Source organism: Schistocerca serialis, chromosome 3 (assembly GCF_023864345.2).
Source record: "Schistocerca serialis cubense isolate TAMUIC-IGC-003099 chromosome 3, iqSchSeri2.2, whole genome shotgun sequence".
Classification (NCBI taxonomy): domain Eukaryota; kingdom Metazoa; phylum Arthropoda; class Insecta; order Orthoptera; family Acrididae; genus Schistocerca; species Schistocerca serialis.
The window spans coordinates 277,737,926-277,761,805 of record NC_064640.1 but is presented as its reverse complement, the minus strand read 5'-3'; the positions used below and the strand labels follow the sequence as shown (position 1 = coordinate 277,761,805).

The 23,880-nt window shown below is 41.0% G+C and overlaps 1 protein-coding gene across 4 annotated transcripts in view; it reads right to left on the bottom strand.

Annotated features, from left to right (window-relative positions):
* LOC126470063 (membrane-associated protein Hem) overlaps window positions 1–23,880 on the bottom strand; it is a 183,178-nt gene that overhangs the window by 91,597 nt on the left and 67,701 nt on the right. For all 4 annotated transcript variants that reach the window (XM_050097565.1, XM_050097567.1, XM_050097566.1 and 1 more), the window contains exons 9-11: window positions 15,860–16,022; window positions 12,069–12,242; window positions 5,899–6,103 (exon numbers count right to left, since the gene is read on the bottom strand). In XM_050097565.1, coding sequence (XP_049953522.1) covers window positions 5,899–6,103; window positions 12,069–12,242; window positions 15,860–16,022 — 542 coding nt within the window. The remainder of the gene's footprint in view (window positions 1–5,898; window positions 6,104–12,068; window positions 12,243–15,859; window positions 16,023–23,880) is intronic.

Sequence of the window (23,880 nt, the reverse complement as noted above, 5' to 3'; positions counted from 1 at the left end):
CATGCACAATGTTTTAGCAGTACTCTCTCAAATCTTGCCCAGTGCAGTCCCCAACAATCAATCTTTCATTCTCATCCTGTCCGTTAAGTCTCCTTTGACCTTTCTGAACTCTAAACCTTTTCCTAAACCTCAGCAGTCCTTTTCCTTCGCCCTTCTTCTTCCCCCTTCAACCCTTCATACATATATATTCACTGTCATCTCTGGCTGCTATGGCCTGACTGCGATTCTGTATCAGGTATGCAATGATCTTTGCTGGGGCTGGTAGTGGTGGTACAGAAGAAGCATGAAGCAGGGACGGGGAGGAACAGCAGAGTAAGGGTGGGGGAAGATGCTAGTGCTGCTTGTGGGAGTGTGCAGGGACATGGACAGGACAAGATAGGATAGCAGGCTTCTAGGTGCAGCATCAGAAGGCTGCGCTGGAAGGGGCGCGTTAAAGGGGAGATGAGGGAAGTAAAGAATTTTGGGGGGGGGGGGGGGGGGCAGCTGGCAGGATAGAAGGTCAGTCTGATAGCTAATAACATCTAGCAGTCTTTTTCAGTGTGCCTTTCTGCCATTCAACAGCCCCTCTATATGGTGAGTAACAATTATCCTTTGAATGTTTCATTATTCCACCCCGACTATTTCACTGTTTCTAACTGGTATTAAATGTTCTTCTTCTCACTAATTAAATGGAGTCCTGTCTACAGTGTTAGTTCACATAAATTACTCTTCGTTGTGACTCGACGATCATTCAAAGTGCCGCTGTGCAATTACGCGCCTCCTCTACGTGCAGCGCTGTCTGCCAGCCATGCAGCAGCCGCGCCACCTAAGCAGCCAGCCGAGCAGCAGCCACTAGACTAGGACTCAGTGCTCATTCGAATGCTAATGTGTACACATGTCTTACTTGTCGACTTACTCTGTGACTTATATGTGTTGTTGTGTCGTTCCGAAATATATGTGTTAAACTTGAAGTTCTAACAATTGGCGACGAGGTACTGGATTTTTCCTTTTCACCGTTGACTCACAGGGCTCCATGGCTACTGTCGAGCAACTATTGCAAAATCTCCTTGAACAGCAAATGCTTCTAACAGCGGCGATTCGCGATTTCATCGCGGCGTCAAATGCGGGGCGTTTCTCGTCGTTGGCTATACCTCCTTTTCCTCCTTACGACGAGATGGCGGAAGACTGGTCTGATTATGAAAAACGTCTTCGACAGCACTTCTTGGCATTTCATGTCACGGACGAACAACCATGTAAGTCTCTGTTCCTTTCCTGGATTTCACCTCAAATGTATCGGTTGTTGTTGCAATTGGCTCCTTTGAAGGATCCTGCGTCTTTGTCCTTTGCTGAAATGTGCTCACTTCTGTCTGTCTATTTTCAAAACCAAACGCATGTGGTAGCCTCTCGTGTTGCCTTTTATCGTTGTCAAAAAACAACCAAATCAATCCTATCGCGCTTGGGCTGCTGAACTTCACGGCCTCAGTTGGAAGTGTCAATTTGTTACTGACGTTCACAATGAATCCTATGCCGATTCCATGGTACGGGATGCTATTATCCGGTCGGCGCCCGACAAAGAAGTTCGGCAACGTGCCCTTCAGTTGGCGAATATGACTCTAGATGAAGTTCTCTCCATTGTGCAGTCTTTTGAAATTTCTCGTGCCGTTGGGACGCAAATAGAGGCATGGGGTGATGTCGGGGAAATACAACCTCTGTGCGCTGTTGACGACGAGTGCGGCGCGTCCCCACCGGCCGACGTGGCCGCAGTGCGCTCCCACGCGCAGCCTCGGCCTAGCCGTAAACAACCCGCTAAGAAACTGCAGCAAAACCCCCGGCAACTTCCTTCATGTCCGTGGTGTTTTACGAAACATTCACGCGAGGATTGTCCCCAACGTTGGGCTGTGTGTCACAATTGCAAAAAGAAAGGTCATGTGTCTTCCGTTTGCAAATCCGACCGCATACATGATGTTCATGAACATGACGCTGATTCTGATTCTGTGTTGTCTGTCAATTGCACTTCTTCCCTTTCAGGGAAGTTATTCCTCACTGTCCAAATCCTTGGTCGAGATGTTCGCATGCAAGTGGATACCAGTTCTGCTGCCACTATAATTAATTCTCAGGTGTATCTTTAATTCTCAGATGTATCTTCAGCTGGGTTCTCCACTCCTGTCCCGTCACTCGGCAATTACGGACGTACAATAAACAGAAGATTTCTCTCTTGGGACAATTTAATGCTGAGGTATCTTACAAATCCGTCGTTCGCACTGTTCCCATATTTGTGGTCGACCAGAGCAACGCAGAAAATCTTTTTGGTTTTGATGCCTTTCGCGTTTTTGGGTTCTCCATAGATGACTCTGTCAATATTGTCTCTGACGCTATTCCTTATGCTCAACTGGATTCCTTGTCGACGACATTTTCGTCCCTTTTTTCTCCTGGATTAGGCCGTGCAAACGACTTTGAAGCTCATATCACGCTCAAACCCACTGCTCGGCCTAAGTTTTTTCGGGCTAGGCCCATTCCTGTGACCCTTCGTGATCTGGTAAAATGGGAGTTGGATCATCTCACTGCTTCAGGGGTGTTGCTTGCTGTCACTTCCAGTGAGTGGTCCTCTCCTGTCGTTGTAGTTGCTCAGCCAAATGGTGATATTCGTCTCTGTGGCGATTTCAAAGCCACTGTAAATGCTCAATGCCCCATCGACACTTACCCTATGCCCCATCCTGAAGAACTGTTCACTAAACTTGCTGGAGGCCAGTATTTTTCTAAAATTGACCTGTCAGAAGCTTATCATCAATTTCCTCTCGACGCTGCTTCCCGGCAGTTTCTCGTCCTTAACACGCCTTTCGGCCTCTATCAATTCCAATGCTTGCCATTCGGGGTTGCTAGCGCCCCTGCTCTCTTTCAGCAATTCTTGGAACAATTATTGCTCCCTGTCCCTGGGTGTATCAATTACATGGACGACATTGTTGTCACTGGCTCCACCACTGAAGAACATCTTCAAAATCTCCGCACACTTTTTCATGTCTTACAGACTGCCGGTCTTAAGTGTAATCTTCAGAAATCACAATTTTTTCAGGCATCTATCACGTACTTGGGGTTTCAACTCTCTCGGGATGGTATTCGTCCGCTTCAACAAACTGTCGCTGCGATCGATGCCCTTCCTCACCCTACATCTGTTAAGGAACTGCAGGCCTTCTTGGGGAAAATAGCATACTATCACAAGTTTTTACCATCTGCGGCTTTGGTGGCTCAGCCATTGCATTGCCTGTTGCATAAAAACATGCCTTTTCACTGGTCCGCGTCATGTGAAGCGGCTTTCCAGAAGTTGAAGACTATGCTGAAACAGGCCCCGTGCCTGGCTACTTATCGACCTGGCCAACACCTTGTTCTTGCCACAGACGCCTCTCAATACGGGGTCGGTGCAGTCCTTGCGCACCGTTTTTCTGACGGTTCGGAACAACCCGTTGCTTATGCCTCCAAAACGCTCACGGATGCCCTACAAAAGTATTCTCAAATTGAGAAAGAAGCTTTGGCCATCATTTATGCTCTTCATAAGTTCGGTGTTTTTCTCTATGGCTCAAAATTTCATCTTGTTACGGATCACAAACCACTTGTTTCCTTGTTTCATCCATCAACGTCATTTCCCGACAAGGCTGCACACCGCCTCCAGCGTTGGGCTCTTTACTTGTCCCGTTTCAATTATGAGATTTATTTCCGGCCAACGGCTCAACATGCAAATGCTGATGCTCTGTCTCGCCTTCCCATGGGTCCTGATCAGGCATTCGATAGGGACGAACTTTTGTGTTTCCATCTGGATGTTGCCGAGCAACGGGTTGTGGACGGGTTCCCCATCACTGGGGACAGGCTGGCGGCTGCTACGGGTTCTGACCCTACCCTCTTCTGGGTTTTACGCTGTATTCAGAAGGGTTGGCCAGATCGCCCGTCCGCTAAGACATCTGATCCATTGCGGAACTACTACACTTTGCGCTACCGCCTCACGACTAGGGATGGTGTTATCCTCCTCTCCACTGACAATGCTTCGCCGCGTGTTGTGGTACCTGCGTCTTTGCGTGCTTTGGTCTTGCGCCTCCTTCACCAAGGGCACTGGGGTGTGTCTCGCACAAAATCTCTGGCGCACCGTCATGTGTACTGGCCTGGCATCGACCCAGAAATAGCACACATGGTCGCTGCCTGCGGCCCTTGTGCATCACAGGCCGCTGCCCCGAAGTCATCTTTGTCACCGTGGCCCTCGCCTGAGAAGCCCTGGGAGCGCACTCATACTGACTTTGCGGGACCCTTTTTAGGTACTTATTGGCTCCTCGTAATTTACGCCTACTCTAACTTTCCTTTCATTGTCCGTTGCACATCGCCTATCACCGCGGCAACTACCAGTGCTCTCGCCCGCATTTTTTCTTTGGAAGGTCTCCCCTCTACTCTTGTTACTGATAATAGTCCGCAATTTGCCTCTTCCGAATTTGCGGATTTTTGTGTTCGTCACGGCGTTACGCATGTCACGGCCCCGCCGTTCCATCCACAATCCAACGGTGAGGCTGAACGACTGGTCCGCACATTTAAGGCTCAGATGTGGAAACTTCTGACTTCTTCTGCTGCTGATGATGCGCTTCTCCAGTTTCTGGCGTCTTACCGTTTCACCCCCATGGGCGACCACAGCCCAGCTGAGCTCTTACATGGCCGACAGCCCCGCACGCTACTTCATCTTCTGCAGCCTCCCACCTCATAGTCGCGGGTGCCTTCACTTGGCCGGTTCACCGCCGACGACCTCGTCTGGGTACGGGGATATGGCAGGTGGCCAAAACGGAGCCCGGGCCGCATCTTAAGATACCGTGGCAGACGCCTGTATGAAATCCAGATGGACACGGGTGTTGCAGTGCGTCATTCGGACCAGCTTCATCTCGGGTGCCAGCAACGCCTGTTCCGAATGCCACCACGCCACCTTTGGCTCTACCTGACGCTCGGGATCTTGGCATCTCTCAATACTCACAATGCAGCCCTCTCACCGTCATCGCGATGCCAGCACCAGAACAGACGCAACCAGGAGACGTGTCCATGCAGGAACCGGAGGACCATCCTCTGTCAGAGCAAATCTACTCGCCTCCTCCTCCAACGGACGCCGACACATCGCCCATGTCTCCTGTCATATCAACTGGACTTGCTGCAACGGGCAGATTGGTGCATGGGGCCCCAGCAGATTCGACCCCTACGTCTCCTGTCATCTCGACCCGTTATCATCGGGGACACTTCCATCCGTACGAGAAGCCTCCTCCTCAAGACTTTACAGCGAGTCAAACAACGCCTATGGACGTTAGCCATCTTCAGGACACCTCCATCAAGACCAGTGCAACAATTTCAAAGGGGGGAAAAGTGTTGTGACTCGCTGATCATTCAAAGTGCTGCCGCGCAATTACGTGCCTCCTCTACGTGCAGCACTGTCTGCCAGCCATGCAGCAGCTGCGCCACCTAAGCGGCCAGCCGAGCAGCGGCTGCTAGACTGGGACTCAGTGCTCATTCCAATGCTAACGTGTACACATGTCTTACTTGTCAACTTACTCTGTGACTTATATGTGTTGTTGTGTCGTTCCGAAATATATGTGTTAAACTTGAAGTTCTAAGACTCTTGTTTGTTACTGAACACTCTAGAAAGCCACTTCCACTATTCCTATTTAATATTTAATACCACAGTTTTCCTCAGTGAGTTTGTAGAATAAATGAAAAATCTAAATCATTATGGGATATTATGAATTGAAATGCATCTTTAGTGTACGTACAGTGTGCCAAATAACACCATTTAAATAATAAATAATGTCACTGCATATTTTACTTTGCAGTCTGTTATTTTAGTTTTGAGAAGATACTCAATTTTCACACAACGTAATCTAATTAAAATGTCTGTAATATTAGTCTTACCAGAAAATTGATAAATCAGATGTTTCAACCAACATTTCATCAAGAAAATCAACCATTTTTGTGTGGAAGACAATAATGTCAATCAAGGAAGCTAAGTCTTTATTTTCTTCAAGCACTATTGGTGATTTACTGACTGATGTATAAGCTTGTAATCTAAACCAATCAAGCCGAATTGAACGGAAATCAAACAATTCATTTTCCTCAACTGGAATAGAATTAAAAAAAAAAAGATATATTAGTGATGTTAAAAATACTGTGTGAAATCAAATACATTTGCAAAAACAAATTTATTTCATAAAATTGATTTTCAACATGAATATTTTCATACAACAGTAAAAGTGATCCAATGGATTATTAATTATCAATGTGAGCTATTTTAAAAATTTTACTCTATCCATAAAGAGAGAAGGATGAATGATTTAAATACACTGCCTGCCAAAAAAGGTGAAGCATTCAGAAGCAGAGGAGAAAACAAAATGAAACTTCACAGATTGAGACAATATTTTATGTTATTTGATTACAAACTTGGGTCAATTTTACAAAGAACTTGGCAGTATAAGCCCATTTATCAGTATGAAGTTGCACCACCTCTGGCCGGGATGCATGCACTAATTTGGTTGGGAAGGGTATGATAAGGCAAACTGGCCCACAACTTCTGTGACTGGTCCTCGATATTGTTGACACTGGTACTAGGACATAGATGACAGCTGAGCTGGTCCCACAAATGTTCTATCACTGACAGATCTGGGAATCTTGCCTGCTACGTTTGTACTTCAGCATCACACAGACCGTTCATACACACACGCCATGTGTGGATGGTCATTGTCCTCTTGAAAAATTGCATCATGATACAGTAACATGGGAAATAATACGTGAGGACACAAGATGTCCATAACATACCACTGTGCCATCAAAGTTCCCTCAACCACAACCAGCCATGACCTTAAGTCATACCTGATGGCTCTCTACATCATGATGTCAGAATCATTCAAACGAAATCCCTCTAATCAACGTACAAAATCTGCTGAGTTCTTAATGTGATGCACCCACAGACCTACTAGTGGGCTCAACAGAGTATCAAGGAGTTATGCAACATGGTGTGTTGGGGCACCAATGTTACTCACAACACGCCCATGAATGACACCAATTTTTAATAAGTTTTGATGTGGTCTCTCTCTTAACTCACATTCCTCTGCCCAGTTCATTATGGTTAATTGCACTTAGGTTTGGCATTGAATTACTGAATCTATTTCCACAGGTGTTGATTTCCTCTTGCTTTTTATTCAAGGACCCTATCAACAGACAGATGGAGCTGTTACGTGGAGCCCATTGTCACTAATTACTGACAATTTGTTTATAGTAGAGTTCAAGGAATTCACCTTGGAGATGGTGGCATTGATACCTGTGTGTTTTTTCTGATATGTAGATGGACTTTTGTTGTTTGGCCTCTTTAAAGTGAGAATTTAAATGGCTTTTTAGAACATAAAATCCAATCCATCCAAATATTAGCTTCAGAATGGAGGTGAAAAAGAATGGCTGCCTTCCCTTCTTTGATGTGTCGGTTAGGAGGAAAGCTGATCGTATGCTGGGACGTTCCATCTATGAGGGTGGTTTGAAAAGTTCTCGGAATCACCACGAGAGGTGTTGCCTGTAAACATGTGCCACGTCAGTGCTCTCGACAGAGAGCTCTGGTGGTGACGTGGCTCTGCAGTTGTTCCCACATAGTGATATTTAAAGATGGAGAAAATCTAGATCTGAGCAGTGATTAAGTACTTCGTAAAGAAAGGTATGAGAGCAAAGCACATTCTTGCCAATTTCCAGAATACACTGGCGACTGTGCTCCTTCATACTCAACTGCTGCCAAGTGGACAAATGAATTTAAATTTGGTCAGGAGAGCTTAGATGATGATCCATGTAGCGGTCGCCCAAGATGTGTCACTACCGCAGAAATCATTGCAAAAGTGCACAAAATGTTTATGGAGGATCGCTGATTGAAAGTGCGTGAAATTGCTCACGTACTTCCTGGCAGATTAAAACTGTGTGCCGGACTGAGACTCGAACTCGGGACCTTTGCCTTTCGTGGGCAAGTGCTCTACCAGGAAGTTTCATATCAGCGCACACTCCACTGCAGAGTGAAAATCTCAATCTGGAAACATCCCCTAGGCTGTGACTAAGCCATGTCTCCGCAATATCCTTTCTACCAGGAGTGCCAGATCTGCAAGGTTTGCAGAAGAGCTTCTGTGAGGTTTGGAAGGTAGGAGACGAGGTACGGGCAGAATTAGAGCTGTGAGGATGGGTCGTGAGTCATGCTTGGGTAGCTCAGATGGTAGAACACTTGCCCATGAAAGGCAAAGGTCCAGAGTTCGAGTCTCGGTCCGGCACACAGTTTTAATCTGCTAGGAAGTTTCAATGAAAAAATTATCTACATGATGGGTGCTACAACTCTTGACGCTGGATCAAAAACTCATGATAATGGACATTTCTGAACAATGTTTGGCCTGCTTTAGGAGAAACGAACAAGATTTTTTGCGGTGGTTCGTGACCACAGATCAAACTTGGGTGCACTACTATATCCCAGAGACAAAACAACAGCCAAATCAGTGGAAACGTGCTGACTCTCCACCACCAAAGAAAGCAAAGAGAATTCCTTCGACGGGAAAGGTCATGGCATTAATGTTCTGGGATGCAAAGGGGATTTTGTTTGTAGACTATCTCCCCACTGGGCAAACAATTACTGGAGAATATTATGCTAACCTCCCGGACAAATTGTAACAAAAGATACACAAAAAAAGGCCGGGTTTACCTAGGAAGAATGTCATCTTCCATCAAGACAATGTGCGCCCACACACACATGCCATTGCCATGACAAAATTTCACGAACCTAGGTATGAATTGGTGTCACATCTGCCTTAGTCACCTGATATGGCTCCATCAGATTCAAATGGTTCAAATGGCTCTGAGCACTATTGGACTTAACATCTGAGGTCATCAGTCCCCTACAACTTAGAACTACTTAAACATAATTAACCTAACTGCCTGAGGCAGGATTCGAACCTGCAACCATAGCAGTCGCGTGGTTCCAGACAGAAACACCTGGAACCACTCGGCCACAGCGGCCAGTGGCTCCTTCAGACTTCCAGCTCTTGCTAAAACTGAAAATTTTTCTTGGTGGAAGAAGATTCACTTCAAATGAATTGATAACCGGAATTGACAACTATTTTGCAGGAATGGAGGAAATTCATTTTTGAGATGGGATCAAGGCATTGGAACACTATTGGACCAAATGCATTAATCTACAAGGAGACTACATTGAAAAAAAAATTAAGTGATATAAGTACTTTTCTTCTATTCCATTCTGAGAACTTTTCAAACTGTCCTCATATACGGCATGAAGGGGTACTTCATAGCTTGGTTCACAAATCCATGTCATCTCAGACCCTGAAAGTTCTTCAGTTGATTAAGCCAATCTTGAAGATACCTTTCATCAAATTGTTTAAAGTGAAAGACAGATCCGACACATGTTGCAGTATCGACCTACTGTGAAATAGGTGTGTGATGATGGTAATGAGACAGCATCCAAGTCGAAAGTCTGTTTGCTTACACAGGAAGCATTTCCAACAGGATTGTCATATTCTGATGAAATATGATGTGAAATGTGTTTTTCAACCACATAAGGGGTCTTTTAAGATCTGTAAAGGCAGGTGTATGCCATGTTTGTTGCAGTTGTGGCATGTTGTATATTAGTCAGACCATAAGGACCGCAGAGAACCTGTGTACTGAGCATAAGTGTCACACATGCTTACAACAGCCAAGCAAATCTGCTACTGCAGAACATTGCCTTGGCACCAGTAATAATGTGTAATATAAGAACATGGAGAGTCTGGGATGCACTGGTAGCTATTGGGTTACTGCTATTAAGAAAGCAGTTGAAATTAAACTAACAAGTGATCATATAAATAGAGATGGAGGTTTTTGCTGAAAATCTGCATGGAATCATGCTCTCTCCCTGGTCACACAACAGAAGGATATAGTTAATGCTTGCCTCACTGATTGGTTATTTTATGTTGATAATCTTTGGCTGCGTTAGTGTTTACTCTCTCTCTCTCTCTCTCTCTCTCTCTCTCCCTCCCTCCCCCCCCCCCCCCCACCCCCCCCCCCCCCCCCCCCCCTCTCTCTCTCTCTCTCTCTCTCTCTCTCTCTCTCTCTCTCTCTCTCTCTCTCTGTGTGTGTGTGTGTGTGTGTGTGTGTGTGTGTGTGTGAGGGGAGGAGGGAAAGGGCGGGGGGGGGGGGGGGGGGGTGGCACGCACATGCAGTACTATGCTCTGCATACAAAGATTTTAAATTTTCTTGTGCAGCACATTATCATTGCATTTGTGCCTTGAAAATGTCAGTGTGTGCAACTGTCGAAATATCGACAGCTGTCAAAGGCATCAGCCAACTGTTATTTGAGCATTTTAACTCCAGAAGAGTCTCATGTATCACAACATTAATTCACTCTCGTGGTCATTTTACCTGCCACAGAGAACTGCAACTCTAAATCATTTACATACCTGCCAACGGTGCATTCTTGTACAAAGTTATGTTGGCATCCATTCTGGGTGCTGCACTTCTTTTTGTCAGGCATGTATTTTGAAGAGAACTGATGGTTTGAGAAATAACAACACATGAAGCCTCACAAAATTCTATTGCAGGCTAGTAGGCACAACCTTCAATTTTGTTCCTTTGTTAAAAGTCATCTAACTTATACTATATCCACATACTGTCAAGAAGTTCAAAATAGCCATTGCACATTAAAACAGATAGGTTATGTTTATGCTTCTCTATATTTGGTTGTTCACAATACTACTCTGCAGGAACATTCACATTCTTCTTTTTTATAATATTCTCAGCTGACTCGATATCATTAGCAACGTACATATAGGACATTCAACCAACTCAGATGATGACATCAAATGAAATGGAAAAGCAGTTATTTGAGATGATACTGGTTCCAATCCCTGCCCATTATGCAGTTTTGCATTTGCATGGTTTCCCTAAAGCACTTATGGTAAATGTGGGGATGATTCCCTTTTTAATGTAAATGGCCAATTTCCTTCAACATTCTTCACCAAACCAAGCATTTGTTCTACGTCTAATGACACTGTCATTGATTGGCTATTAAATCAAAACATATATAATATATGTATCTCTCTCTCTCTCTCTCTCTCTCTCTCTCTCTCTCTCTCTCTCTCTCTCTCTCTCTCCCCCCCCCCCTCTCTGCCTCCCCCTTCTTCTTCCTACTTTCTAAAATATTCTGAATAAATGGCATTGTCAAGAATCACATGTGTCAACAGAAGAAGTCGCACACTTGGATAATCTGAAAAGTAAATAATCAGTTTGGTTTCTTTGAATAGTACCAACAATTCCACCCAAATTCCACCTCACAGGCAAATATCCCAACCTTGATGAAAAGTTAACCATGGTAAAGTAAGCATTTAACCTTGTTCTACACAAAATTCTGATGCAGCAATCTTGATCAAAGTTAAACAGGGAGACAGCTGTGGTTAAATTTGATTGTGGTTCATGCACGGTTTTCTCAAGATGACCAGGGTTTCAGAAGTATAAGGTATTCAGACAGTAGTGTGTTTCAATGTACTGAGAGAGAGACTTAAGGCATCACTTACCATACCCAATACTTGGGATGAACCCAGAAAGTTTATTAATTTATGACTAAAACTTAACAGGAGTAGAATTAAATTGTGCTTTCACATGTGATCACATTGCCTGTTTTTCTCTAACAAGAGGACCACATGACAGTCAGATTTTTTTAATTTTTTATTTTTATGGTACGTGAAGTTCAAAAGCAATTCAATCCAAACCTCAAAAATTTTTCAGAAAATAGACTTCTAAATTGTTCAGCTATGAGTAGTATGCTGAAATGAGGTAGATAATTTTTGACGAGCAACGTGGCTCTGTGATAGCGTGCTTGCTGGCTGGCTGTGTGTGTGTGTGTGTGTGTGTGTGTGTGTGTGTGTGTGTGTGTGTGTGTGTGTGTGTGTGTGTGTGGGCGGGGGGGGGGGGGGGGTAGTTCCAAGAATTACACAAAATATTTGATTCCAAGCACGTAGCATTGTACGACATAAAAGGTACATGTCATAGTACCACAATTTAGTACTTCACACCAAACTCACCTTGTTTTACGGATAAGTTAGCAATTGTGCTGCACATTGAAGACAAAATAATGCTTTCATCCTCTGGACAAACTTGCAAATTCTGTACCATTTGATTTAAAGCAATAGCATCAAACCCTGATAGGTACTGCACATAGTACCTCTGCATTACTTGGCTGTATTTTCGAACAAGAACTGCAATGAAAATAAAACATAGTGAGCTGACATAGTATGTACTACAGAAACTGTGAAATAAGAAAGACTGTACTTTAGGAAATTAAATTAAAGCTTTCAACTATTATATTGGAGGATAAAACCTCAGTAAAAATATACCTTAAGATATGAACAGAAATGAAATTTCAATAGAAAAATACATCTCACAGCACAGACTTATAACACTATTTGAATGGGCAAAATCAGTGTAACACAGCTGATATCAGAATCGACCAACGGAAATTCCAAGTTGGAATATCAACAATATAAGGAAAAGATAGATTGGCACTCACAGTAAAGATGACACTTTGAGTTGCAGACAGGCACAATGAGGAGACAGTTACACATTAGCTTTTGGAGATCAGGAAACACACACATATTCATTCACACGAGCAAGAACACCTCCCACACACATGATAGCCTCTCCAGCAGCTTGGACCAGAATGCACCATCATCTACAGTACACTGCACTACACTACATTACACTACAACTGACACTACCTGGATCTGACTGGCCAGTAGAATTTGTGCATACAATGGACTGATTGGCCAACTTCCATGCTAATTATCTCCTAAATGGCACAATGTATCAAATTTTTTCTTAACAATTATTTCTCAGTAAAACTTATCCTGAAACACACTCCCTAGTTTTTCAGACTGTTTCTGACCATCCTGTATACTTAACAACAATACATACAGAGAGAAAATGAAGAAAAGGAAATGGCATAATGAATTTGAAAATTGATAAGAGTAAATACTGCAGAACCTTTTTTAATGAAAAACATACACAGCATATCTATAGTGGTGAACTGGGTTCCCTGCAACTTATGTTCCATGGACTTTGGTTTCCCTGTCCACTTGAACTTGTGAATTTAATTGCTCATAAATGTGACTCCTGTGAATTGATCACTACGTTAACTCGCCTTTTGGGAAAAGCAAAGGATGGAAGGGGGGGGGGGGGGGGGGGAGTATAACTCAAAATCTTTCTGACAAGAAATGCAATGAAACCAAGATTCCGGCTGTCCACAGAACCCAATGATGTTTGGTGAAGTCTGCATTAATCTAACAGATTTACAGAATTGTCAGCGTTAAATAGTGTTACAGCTAAGATCAAGATTTTCCAAGACATGGGTGACAGAGGGAAGACATCATCTGTGCAGCAAATGGAGCCTGCAGAACGTGAAGAAAGTTCTGTAAAGTACCCATATACAGCAGAAAAAGTAATCAACTTGTCAGAGAACCTAGCACAAAAAGATACAGTGTGGAGAAGAAAACAAGTGGGAGGGGGGTGAAGTATATATGATAAAATTAGGTGCCAAGAGAGATAACAGGAAGTCAAAATGAACAACCAGCAGCAAATGAAGAAGAGGAGAAGAATACTGGTGACATCAAAGGCAAAAGAGTCATCATGTAAGAGGGATTCCAGTACATTCTTGTGCTGCCTTTCAGTTGAATTCACTGAGAAGTCTGGTGATGCTATCACACAACTTAAACAAAAATGTAATGAAATGTGCAACTCTTCTTGGAACCTTCTTTATCACTTCCATCAATCCAACTTGACAGGGGTACTACATTACCAAAAATATTCCATAAATGGTTGAGTGAAAATTTTGTATGCTACCTGCTTTACAGGTGAATACAGTTCCTTATGATTCTTCAAATACATCTCTTTTTGTATGCTACCTGTTTTACAGGCGAATACAGTTCCTAAGGATGCTGCAAATACATCTCTTTCTGTCATCTGCCTTCCTTATGGCTGCATTTGTGTGACTCTGCCACCATAAACAACTTCACATAGATGCTCCCCATACCTGACAATTGTGCCTGATAATAAGTCTTTCCAGAAATCAAGAAACATAACACCAACCTGGTCTCCAGAATTCACAGTCTTCTGGATCTTGTGAATGAGTACAGCAAGCCAAGATTCACGTATTTTCACATTATTAGAACTTGTGGAGCCCATATTGACAGCCTCCAGAGTTTTCCAGTCTCCAAAAATTCATCATACAAAAGCCCAAAAAGATTCTATACTTCCCAGCAAACTTATGTCAGTGATATAGGTATGCAACTTTCTGCATCTGCCATGTGACCTTCTTAAAGACTGGGACAACCTACAATCATGTGGGGTGTTTTACTGCTCTAGCAACCTATAACAGACAGTTCCTACAAGAGGGGTCAGTTCTACAACATACGAGGCATGTTTAAAAAGTAACGGAATTTTTTTAATTTCACAACTTTATACATCAGATTAAAAAAAAATCTCTTGTTGGTACACATGTTCCTGATGTATGTTTGCATTTTCAGCTGTTTTGAATATTTAGTTTATTGTTGACATTTGAAAAGGTTGTGTGTGTTTTCGAATGCTAGGCGAATTTTTATTGCATTAAATTTTGCTTGAAAAATGAAATAAAGTGCAGCACAGCACTCAACATATTGACTGTGGCTTTTCACAAATTTACTATGAGTAAGATAAGAGTTTACAAGTGGTACAAATGTTTCAAAGAGGATCGAGAAAATGAAGATGACGACTGCCCTCGACACTTTAGCACATCAATTACTGATGACAATGTGGAAGCAGTAAAGAAAATGGTTCTGGAAAATCACTGAATCATTATCAGGGAGGATGCTGATGATTCCCATATATCCTTTTGTTCATGCCAAGCAATTGTTTTGGATGTTTTTGACATGAAACGTGTGACAGCAAATTTGACAAGTTCAATCACATGTGAAGATTCTTCTCACTGTTTTCTTCGATTACAGTGGGATAGTGGATCATGATTTCCTGAGTTATAGTAATATGATCAATAAGGAATACTACTTGGAAGTTACGTGATGTTTGCATGAAGCAATCCAAAGAAAACGATAATCAGAACTGTGTCAAAACCACTCGTGGAAGCTGCATCACAATAATGCTCCCACTCACACCTCAATGCTTGTTCATGATTTTTTGGCAAAAAACAAAACCATTATTTTGCTTCAGTCACCATATTCATTGGACATGGCCCCCTGTGACTACTTCCTATTTCTGAGGTTGAAGAGAACCATGAAAGGATGTCGTTTTACCACCACTGATGAGATAAAAACAGAATCGCTGAAGGAACTGAACATCATAATGAAAAATGAGTTCCAGAAGTGCTTCCAAGATTGGAAAAAGGACTGGTACAAGTGTATTATATCTGAGGAGGATCAGTTCGAAAGGGACAAAGTAGTAGTTGTTGTTGTTGATGATGATGATGATGATGGATAAATGAAGATTCTTTAACAACAACAATAATTCCCATTATTTTTTTATCAAACCTCTTATTCTATATATACTGTAATAGGTATCCCACTGGTTCTAGTGACCTTTCCTCTAATGAGCAATTACAGTTGGTTTTCTACTGGGTCCTGTTATTCAGTTCGTATAATTCCCTTAAGCGAGATAAAAGACATGCTCTTGACCTTATCCTAGTAAAATGATTCGAAAGTACACTGCACTTAGATGCAAGCAAAACAGAAATTTAAAGCCATTCACACACATATCTAGAAATCATAAATCAGAGACAGAAGGCACTGTTAACATTTTTTTATGTTACATAATATATAGGTCAAAAGGTAACCTCTCAGTTCTTCCATGTGAAAAAGCAGCTCTGGCAACTGCCTATCCACCAGGTCTTCTGCAGTTTTTCCTTTACTCTTTTGCTGAGGTGGGTTGTCATTATGGCGCAAAAGCCAGTATACTTCATCCCTTGCTAGGCAGAGGCCAATGAAGATTAACAGTGCCTAGAAGCAAGAATTCACAGAAGTATTAACAAGGAAAAAAGTTTCATTACTTAAACATTAAAATTAAATACACTGTCAGCTTCTGAAACTAAATAATTCATGTCTGTATACAGCTGACAACAGTAATGAAGTATGAGCACATTTTTAAGACTATCACTAAACCAGTCACGAGAAATTTACAACAAGAAGTACAACAAATGTGTGGTTTATAAAAATGTTCTTTTCACGTGTCCACTCAGTATTGTCAGTTCTAAAATTAATATTAGTATAGGTAACAAGATATAAGTTATAAGGTTAAGAATTATAAGTGTCTAACACAAATTGACAAAACACTGCTATGAAGCCCATTTTACTAAAACAACTTTCTTGTTTCAGTTCTTATGCATGATAGGCGAGTCTACAGCAGTGCTTCTGGCACATTAATCTGCACTAAGACTTACTCAGTATGAGTGATGGATTATGTTTACATGTCAGCGAAAAAACTGCGCGTGGGTGAGTGTTTGTTGCCCACATCTTGCAGACATACCTCACTTGTTGATGGACTCTTTAATGCTTTGTGTGTTTGTTTTTTGTCATAAACTGTATACTCTATCTACTTTTGAGTCTACCAATGTGCAGTTATTTCATTATTCTGTAAACAAATACAGTGGGTACAAAATCATCAAACTAGCGGCAGCAACACTAGCCAACGTCGTATTGCAGGAAAAGAAAGGCCTCAGATACCACACCACCTCCAACCTCTCTTTTCTGGTCTGCTAGAAAGTGTAGATGTCTTTATAACACTTATCTATATGTTTGCTTATTAGTTCATATCCATTCAAAAGGTAAAGACCATAGAGAACATTAAAATGTTGCAAAATTATCTTTATATACTGGATTTTCTGTATCAACTAACATTTTCTTTCCAATAAGCACATTTCACCACTACTACAATATTTGTTTTTATCCATTTCTACAAATTACCACAAAATTATAAAATACAAATAATTACAAATCTATTGCAATTATAACAATAACTGAAGCTATTTTATCAACAAATGCTGATGAAAATCATCTGGGATGAGTTGCTTAATACAAACAACAACAGCAACCATGTATTTTCTGCCAGAGAACCAACAGCTGAATGAAAACAAAGTTGGTACATGTTGTAATGTAATCAAGCCAGTGGTATATTAGGAATGTTAAGATACCAGCAGGTATCGATATCTTCATCTGCATAAAGAAAAATTCATATTAGAAACTTCATCCATAAAAATAAATTATTTTACACCTACATATTCATATTTCATGCATTTACAATGATGTTGAAGTTTTAACAGAAAATTTTGTAAATTCAGTTGTATTAATTCTACGAATCATATGCCAGCAATTGTCTCTGACAAAGATGTACGCTTTAGCTTCTTCATTGTGTAGAGACTTGGCAAGAAGTGGGCATAAATGAAAGTTGAGCCATTTTGTGAGGCTGCAGAAGGCAGATTTATTATTTCTTTGGTTTGTTCAAACAGTGCTGTCATAATATGTATAATGTCATAGAATACAAATGTTTAAAAGCTCAGACACTTTACTTCATTTAGCATTTCAAAAATTATCAGACTTTCACAACCATTTCATCAGTTAATTTTTTCTGTACTAGAAGAAAACCTGTGGACATTATCATGCCTCCAAAGAAGACAACAATTCCAAAATCAAGATAATCGAATACATAAAACTACATAGTTTCATATGTGGACTTGCCTTTTGATGCAACTTACTTCAAAATAATAACTAACATCTGGTATGAGGAAAAGTCATTGGATGTGCACCACTGAACAAGAATATTACAAAGTGCAGATCCACTTTCCCATCTCTCTCCATGCACAGTTTTCTGCATACTCAGGATTTTGGAACCCATCAGATACTACACTCAATTGACCACTGAGGTCAGCAACTCATTTGTAACATGGCTGGCAACTGATTTATAAGTTGCCATCCCATGTCCTCTTATCATGAGTAGTTCAAAATGGTTCAAACAAGAAAGTTGCACATGAAAAATGGGTTTACATGAAGCAGTAACTCCGAGTATATCAAAAGGGAAAAACTGGATATGTCCATCAACTGCCTGAAATTATCTGGAAAATCAAGCAGTCTACTGGTGTGTAGGGTGCTCATATCAACAGTCACATGCAATGTGTAACTCAATTCTAGAGCAAGTGCAAATTTCAGGCATTAGCACCTTCTAAAAATCAGTTCTGTTTCTGGGATATTGGAGCCATTGTAACAAGCAACATCCAAGTGCACAGACATTTAATTCATTATTAGCAAGTTCACTACTTCTTATGTTGTTCTGTGTAATGCTATTGTGGGCAATTCTAAATCCTCCACTGAATATACCTTAATCCTTTCAGATTAAAAAATGCAACATACTATGCACAAAAGCTAATAGTATTCTTAATACATTAAGGACTTCCTGGGAGATGAAACATTTGTTTCTATCCTTTTCCATCCCCCCTGCCCCCCCCCCAGAAAAAATTGTGTAACCATCAACATCATTTTTCTCTTCATTAACAATCTGCTTTTGCTCCACATGTCCACCCGATTTCAAGCCATGATTTAAGCCTCACGTAACATCCATAAAAGATGCAATGCAGCCCTTATGTATGTAAACGTTAAGCTTTAAAGTGTTACTACCACTATAAAAAAGTGGACAATGGTATTAAATGAAGCAGCACTACAAGAGACCATGGAGCATTTTGGATAATACACTTCAGATGAATGAGCAGTTAATCATTTTTTTTAGGAGTCTTTTGTTTGACATCCTGCAGGCAGTGAGACTGGACACTCCTTTGTGGCTTTCCCAGCGGAATCATCCTGGCATCAATGATTATGAAAATCACAACACATGTACTTCAGGAAGGCATACATAGTTCATATCAAATAAGAAGCTAGTCTTTTCAGCACAGTAATCTAGTCGACAGTTTTCCATTCACGAAATTTCAGTTACATTACAAAAGTACTAATTTTTTACTGTTTTGGAAGCAGGATTAAGATTGCATCTCAAAAAGTTGAAATTTCAAACAACATTAACCATTACACAAAAGTTTAGAATTAAGTTATTTTGGACACTAAGCTGAATCTTGTTTGAATTTCAGATGCCACAGAGATATGGATCAGTGGCGTGTTTCTTGTTAGTCTGGGGAGCAAATGTGAACCTGGGCTTAAGATGTTGACACCAAGAATGTCTTCTGCAATGATCTGTACTATATCCTTGGAAACAGGAATTACGGCTCTCCTCCCCCCCCCCCCCTTCTCCAGGAATCTCTCTTACACACTTGTATACTACTTTCAGCAGTAAAGAACTCAAGCCAAGATATTCTACTGCACAATCCAAAAAGCCTCCAAGTTCAGAACTACTTTTAAACCTTCACATTAGTACTTCAAGTCCATCACAGCAGAACACCACTCATAAATCAATTACACTGTCACCACAGAAATTTCATTGTCTCATAGGAATGCAACAGTGATGTGGTCTACCATGAACCCAGTGCTACCACCTATATTAAAAGCATTCCAATGTTACATAGCTAATAATATAGCAACCAATTCAACTTGACGATCATACACTTTTGTAGCTTTCTCTTGGAAGAAAAATGATTGACAAATTGAATGTGGTGACTGGGACATAGTCATTTGTTACCTCCCAATTAAGGAGATCTGCTAGGCAAAAAACACAGTGACTGATGATGATGATGATGATGATGATGATGATGATGATGAAGAAGAAGAAGAAGAAGAAGAAGAAGAAGAGGAACACCACAGAATTGCATTCCAATTGCACTTGGGAAAAATTCACAGCAGTAGTGAGAACTCCAATTGACACAAAAGTTGAGCATTTTGTTGGTAGTGGCACATAAAATAATCACATGGAAACCGGAGGTCCTGCAATTCGCTTGGGTCATCTACTTATAGTAAAAAACTTCCATCTGCAGTAGTAAGACAGCATTTCTGTGGAAAGTTCCAGGCTCAGAGGCCATGGTCAATGTATAAAACAATTTACTAAGATTTCATCCCCATCTGTAGCAGATACCTTCAGAGACAGAACTGGCAATTGCATTGATAGCTTAAGAAAGCCCTGAATTTATACGTGCATTATAAATCACATTGCACTACCATTTATCGAGTGATGCTGAGCCTGTGATTATCTCCAATGACACCATTCTCAATTAATAGTGATCAATCATTTAAGCTGATTTCTTGGTGTGAAGTTGGTGCCCATATTTCATTTTATTTACCTATTTATTCCTTTCTGTTAAAATTATCATGTTGTTCATAAATTTCTATTGCCTCTGAACAGGTGCACGTGATAATGTGTTCTCTTGGCTATGATGCTTGACTTATAAAATTTTATTTTGTTGTCTCTACATAGCAAAGCACATCTTTTGCAGTTCTGAAGGATCACTTTAGTTTCCTAATAGGTTTCAAAATCATTTAAACCCCATTTTACCCAATTCCATCAGTAATCCTGACAGTGCAAGAGAAAAAAAAACTTTGAAGTTATTATTCCTCATTAGTCCTGTAATTGTCTTTTTGTAGTCACAGTGCTCATTCCACCTCCTCACTGGAGTAACCAATTTTTTAAATGCTAAATGTAAGTAAATGAGTTGTTCTTGTAAGTGAACTGGCTCATCAAGTGGCCAGATATGTAGCCTCATCAGTGCAACCTTATGAAAATAGAACTGACTGAATGACATTCACATGGACCAGAGTTGTTGGCAACTTCAGCATCGACTTCTTGTTTACAATTATTCCTCTGAATGCAGCTATTTTCAATATATAAAATACTTCTTTCCAGTGAATTTAGTAGCTCTGTTTGGACTAGAGGTGGGTGATCCACTCCTAAATTGACTAAAAGAGCTTGAGCCTTCTACAGAATGAATGATCAAGGACTCAAAAAACAATGAGCTGTTGCCCTTCATGTCTAAAATACCACTCCTATGTAGCCAGTGAATGAACATTCTAGGGCAGGCTGCTGCATCAGTGGGCCCAGACTTAGCCGCAGAAAAATATGCTACAGATGATGTGTATGTCTTTATTTATATACCTAACTGTTGTGAGTAGGTTTTGCCAGCCATGAAAATAACAAAGTTCTTTAGAACACTGCATTAATGCAGAGAACATTTTCTTTCCTTTTTTTCTGCTATTGGTTTGAAGATACAGCTTGCACAGAGCTGCCATGGCAGCCCATTTGATGCTTCATGGTGAGATACAATACTTTGTAGTACTACTGGAAGTAGTTGGCAGCTTACTTAGGAGCTAGCAAGCTGCAAGGAACTGACTCCTCACTCCTGACTCAGGAGTCACTCTGTTCTTTGTGACTCACTCACTGATTTAGTTCCCAGCAGTGGCTCACTGCTCCCATACCATTCCCGACATCACAAAGAGCAGGTCACAAGGCAACTCTGAAGCCACCCCACCACTCTTTGTACTCTTGGCTGACTCACTGATTCACCTCACAGCATGTGCTCTCCATTCAATATTGGTCCTCCATATATGTTCATTAAATAATAATGTTATGTACATTACATCATTAAATTTTACACATATATTAGTGCATTTAGAGATTACAGAATACACTTAATGTACATTTGTTCTCATTTCAAGTTTTTGTTACTGAAAAAGTGCTTTTTAATAGTAAGCATTTTAATTTTTCCATCCAACATATTTTAATGTTTCAGGATATAAGTCAACCACAACTCCTTCGACTAGAAGAGATTCAAGCTGTATATGTATCATTTTACCAAACTGAGTAAAAAGAGGAATATGTCATTACTGCCAATAGATAACTTCCTGTTTTCCTGGCTTCTCATCAGACCTGAAGATATGTCCAAAGTCCAAGCAGTCAACAGTAACTTTGGAACAATGTGGGTTATGAAGCCAACGCAAATGATTTTTCTGCAGAAATCTGAGAAATTGTTCTAGTGAATTGTCCTCACTGAGGTCTGCTTCCACTTCAGATGAACTTTCCCTTACAGAAAACTGAAGTGACTCTCAATCCGTATTCAGTCTGCCATTTTCATTTGGTTCCCTATCAGATTATCATTTATTTTCTTTTGTGACACCCTCATCCTAAACTTATTTTCATTTGCAACAACCCATAAGTAAACCTGTCAGTTTATTACATTAAATAAAATTATGATATTATGTACATACAATTTTCAAAAATTCATAAATATGTTTTGCCCTCTCTCTCTAATGCCCAGTTATCCAACAAAATTAAAAACGACTTTACCACCGCAGGCAACAGTGGATGGGCAACTATAAATAATAGTTTCTATACATTCATGGCGCATTTTATCAATCACAAGGCTCAATTGAAGTTTTATTTTCTAGAGTGTTCCCAATATGAAGAAGGAAACACAACCCTTATCAAATTTGAAATGTTATCCCCAAATGTAACATCAAGTTTAAAATCACTGCCATAATAACGGAAAATGCTTCAAACATGAATTCACTGGATGAGATTTGAAAACCTGAGAGTTTTAAAATATCATCCAGTGCAGTCCCCAACAACCAGTCTTTCCTTTTCATCTTGTCTGGTAAGTCTCCCCTGACCTGCAGCACTTGGAAACTTTCCTGAAATCTACCTCTTAGTAGACATCTCCAGTTATTTTCCTTCACCCCTCTTCTTTCCCCTTCAACCGTTCTGCCTGAAGAAGCAGCCATTCTCTCCAAAAGCTTGTCTAATGCATTTTATTTATTTATTTATTTATTTTATCAATCCAATTACCTTATACACTACACCTGTATGAACTTACACCTTCCTCCCTCTTCTGTTTTAGTTGGAGAAGTTTGGCCTTCCTCCAAAGTGATCATGAGTTTCTCATGAATGAGTTGAAAATGTTGCTTCAGGTGGTACACCTTCCATACCAGTAAAATAACATTAAAAAAGAGCCACTGAAGGCTGGTTTGTGTTAAAAAAAAGAACTTAATATTCTTCTCACTGTGGGTTGAAGCGAATGGATTTGATTGACTTTTGTTTTGAGGATCTTAAATCCTTAGCCTCTCACTAACTTTGTCCTACAGCGAATACAAAAGAGACTTCGATACCGACAAGACTAAAGACATGAAGTGGTCAGGCCATCTTGACACACACACACACACACACACACACACACACACACACCGGCAACAAATGAGTGGTGTTAGCAGAGAGGTGGAGGGGGAAGTGCTGGCTGATAGTGCCCATGAGCAAGCAGTGTGGGAACTAACGAGCGCCCACACCCGCAATATCGCGTTTGTCCACCCTTGATATAAAGCTTATAATGTGCCTATAAAATCAGGGCCCCTTGAATTACATATGTAGTTGCCAGTTTTTATCTCTAAAGATGCCTCCTGCAGATGGGAGTGAAATGCTATTACACAGTTCTATATATTGTCCATGGCCACACAGCTTGGCAGTTTTAACATGAGCAACATGGGCAGTGAAAACCTGTGTTAATAGGACAATAGTTAGTGCAGTGAGAGAGATATAGCTGCTGGTGTAGTGAACTTAGTCACGTGACAGTGAGGTATCTTTTACTGAATGAATGGCAACCAAAGGCTATATTAATTAAGACAGATTTAGTCAGATGGTTATACGTTCATCCTATGCTAAGAACTTCTAATCTTAGGTTTGGGATACAATAGATTCATCCAAAGATGCCTAAGAGCTATGACACCCACTGGTTGCTATACACTTGTAAATTACAAGCTGGCAATTGGTAGCTTGGTATTATCAAGCAGTAGGCACACAAGGTACCATTAAGCTGGTATGCATGTGACATGACCAGCCCATGTGTATCAGCCACAGAAGAGTGAGGAGGAAGAGAAGGAGAAAGCACAA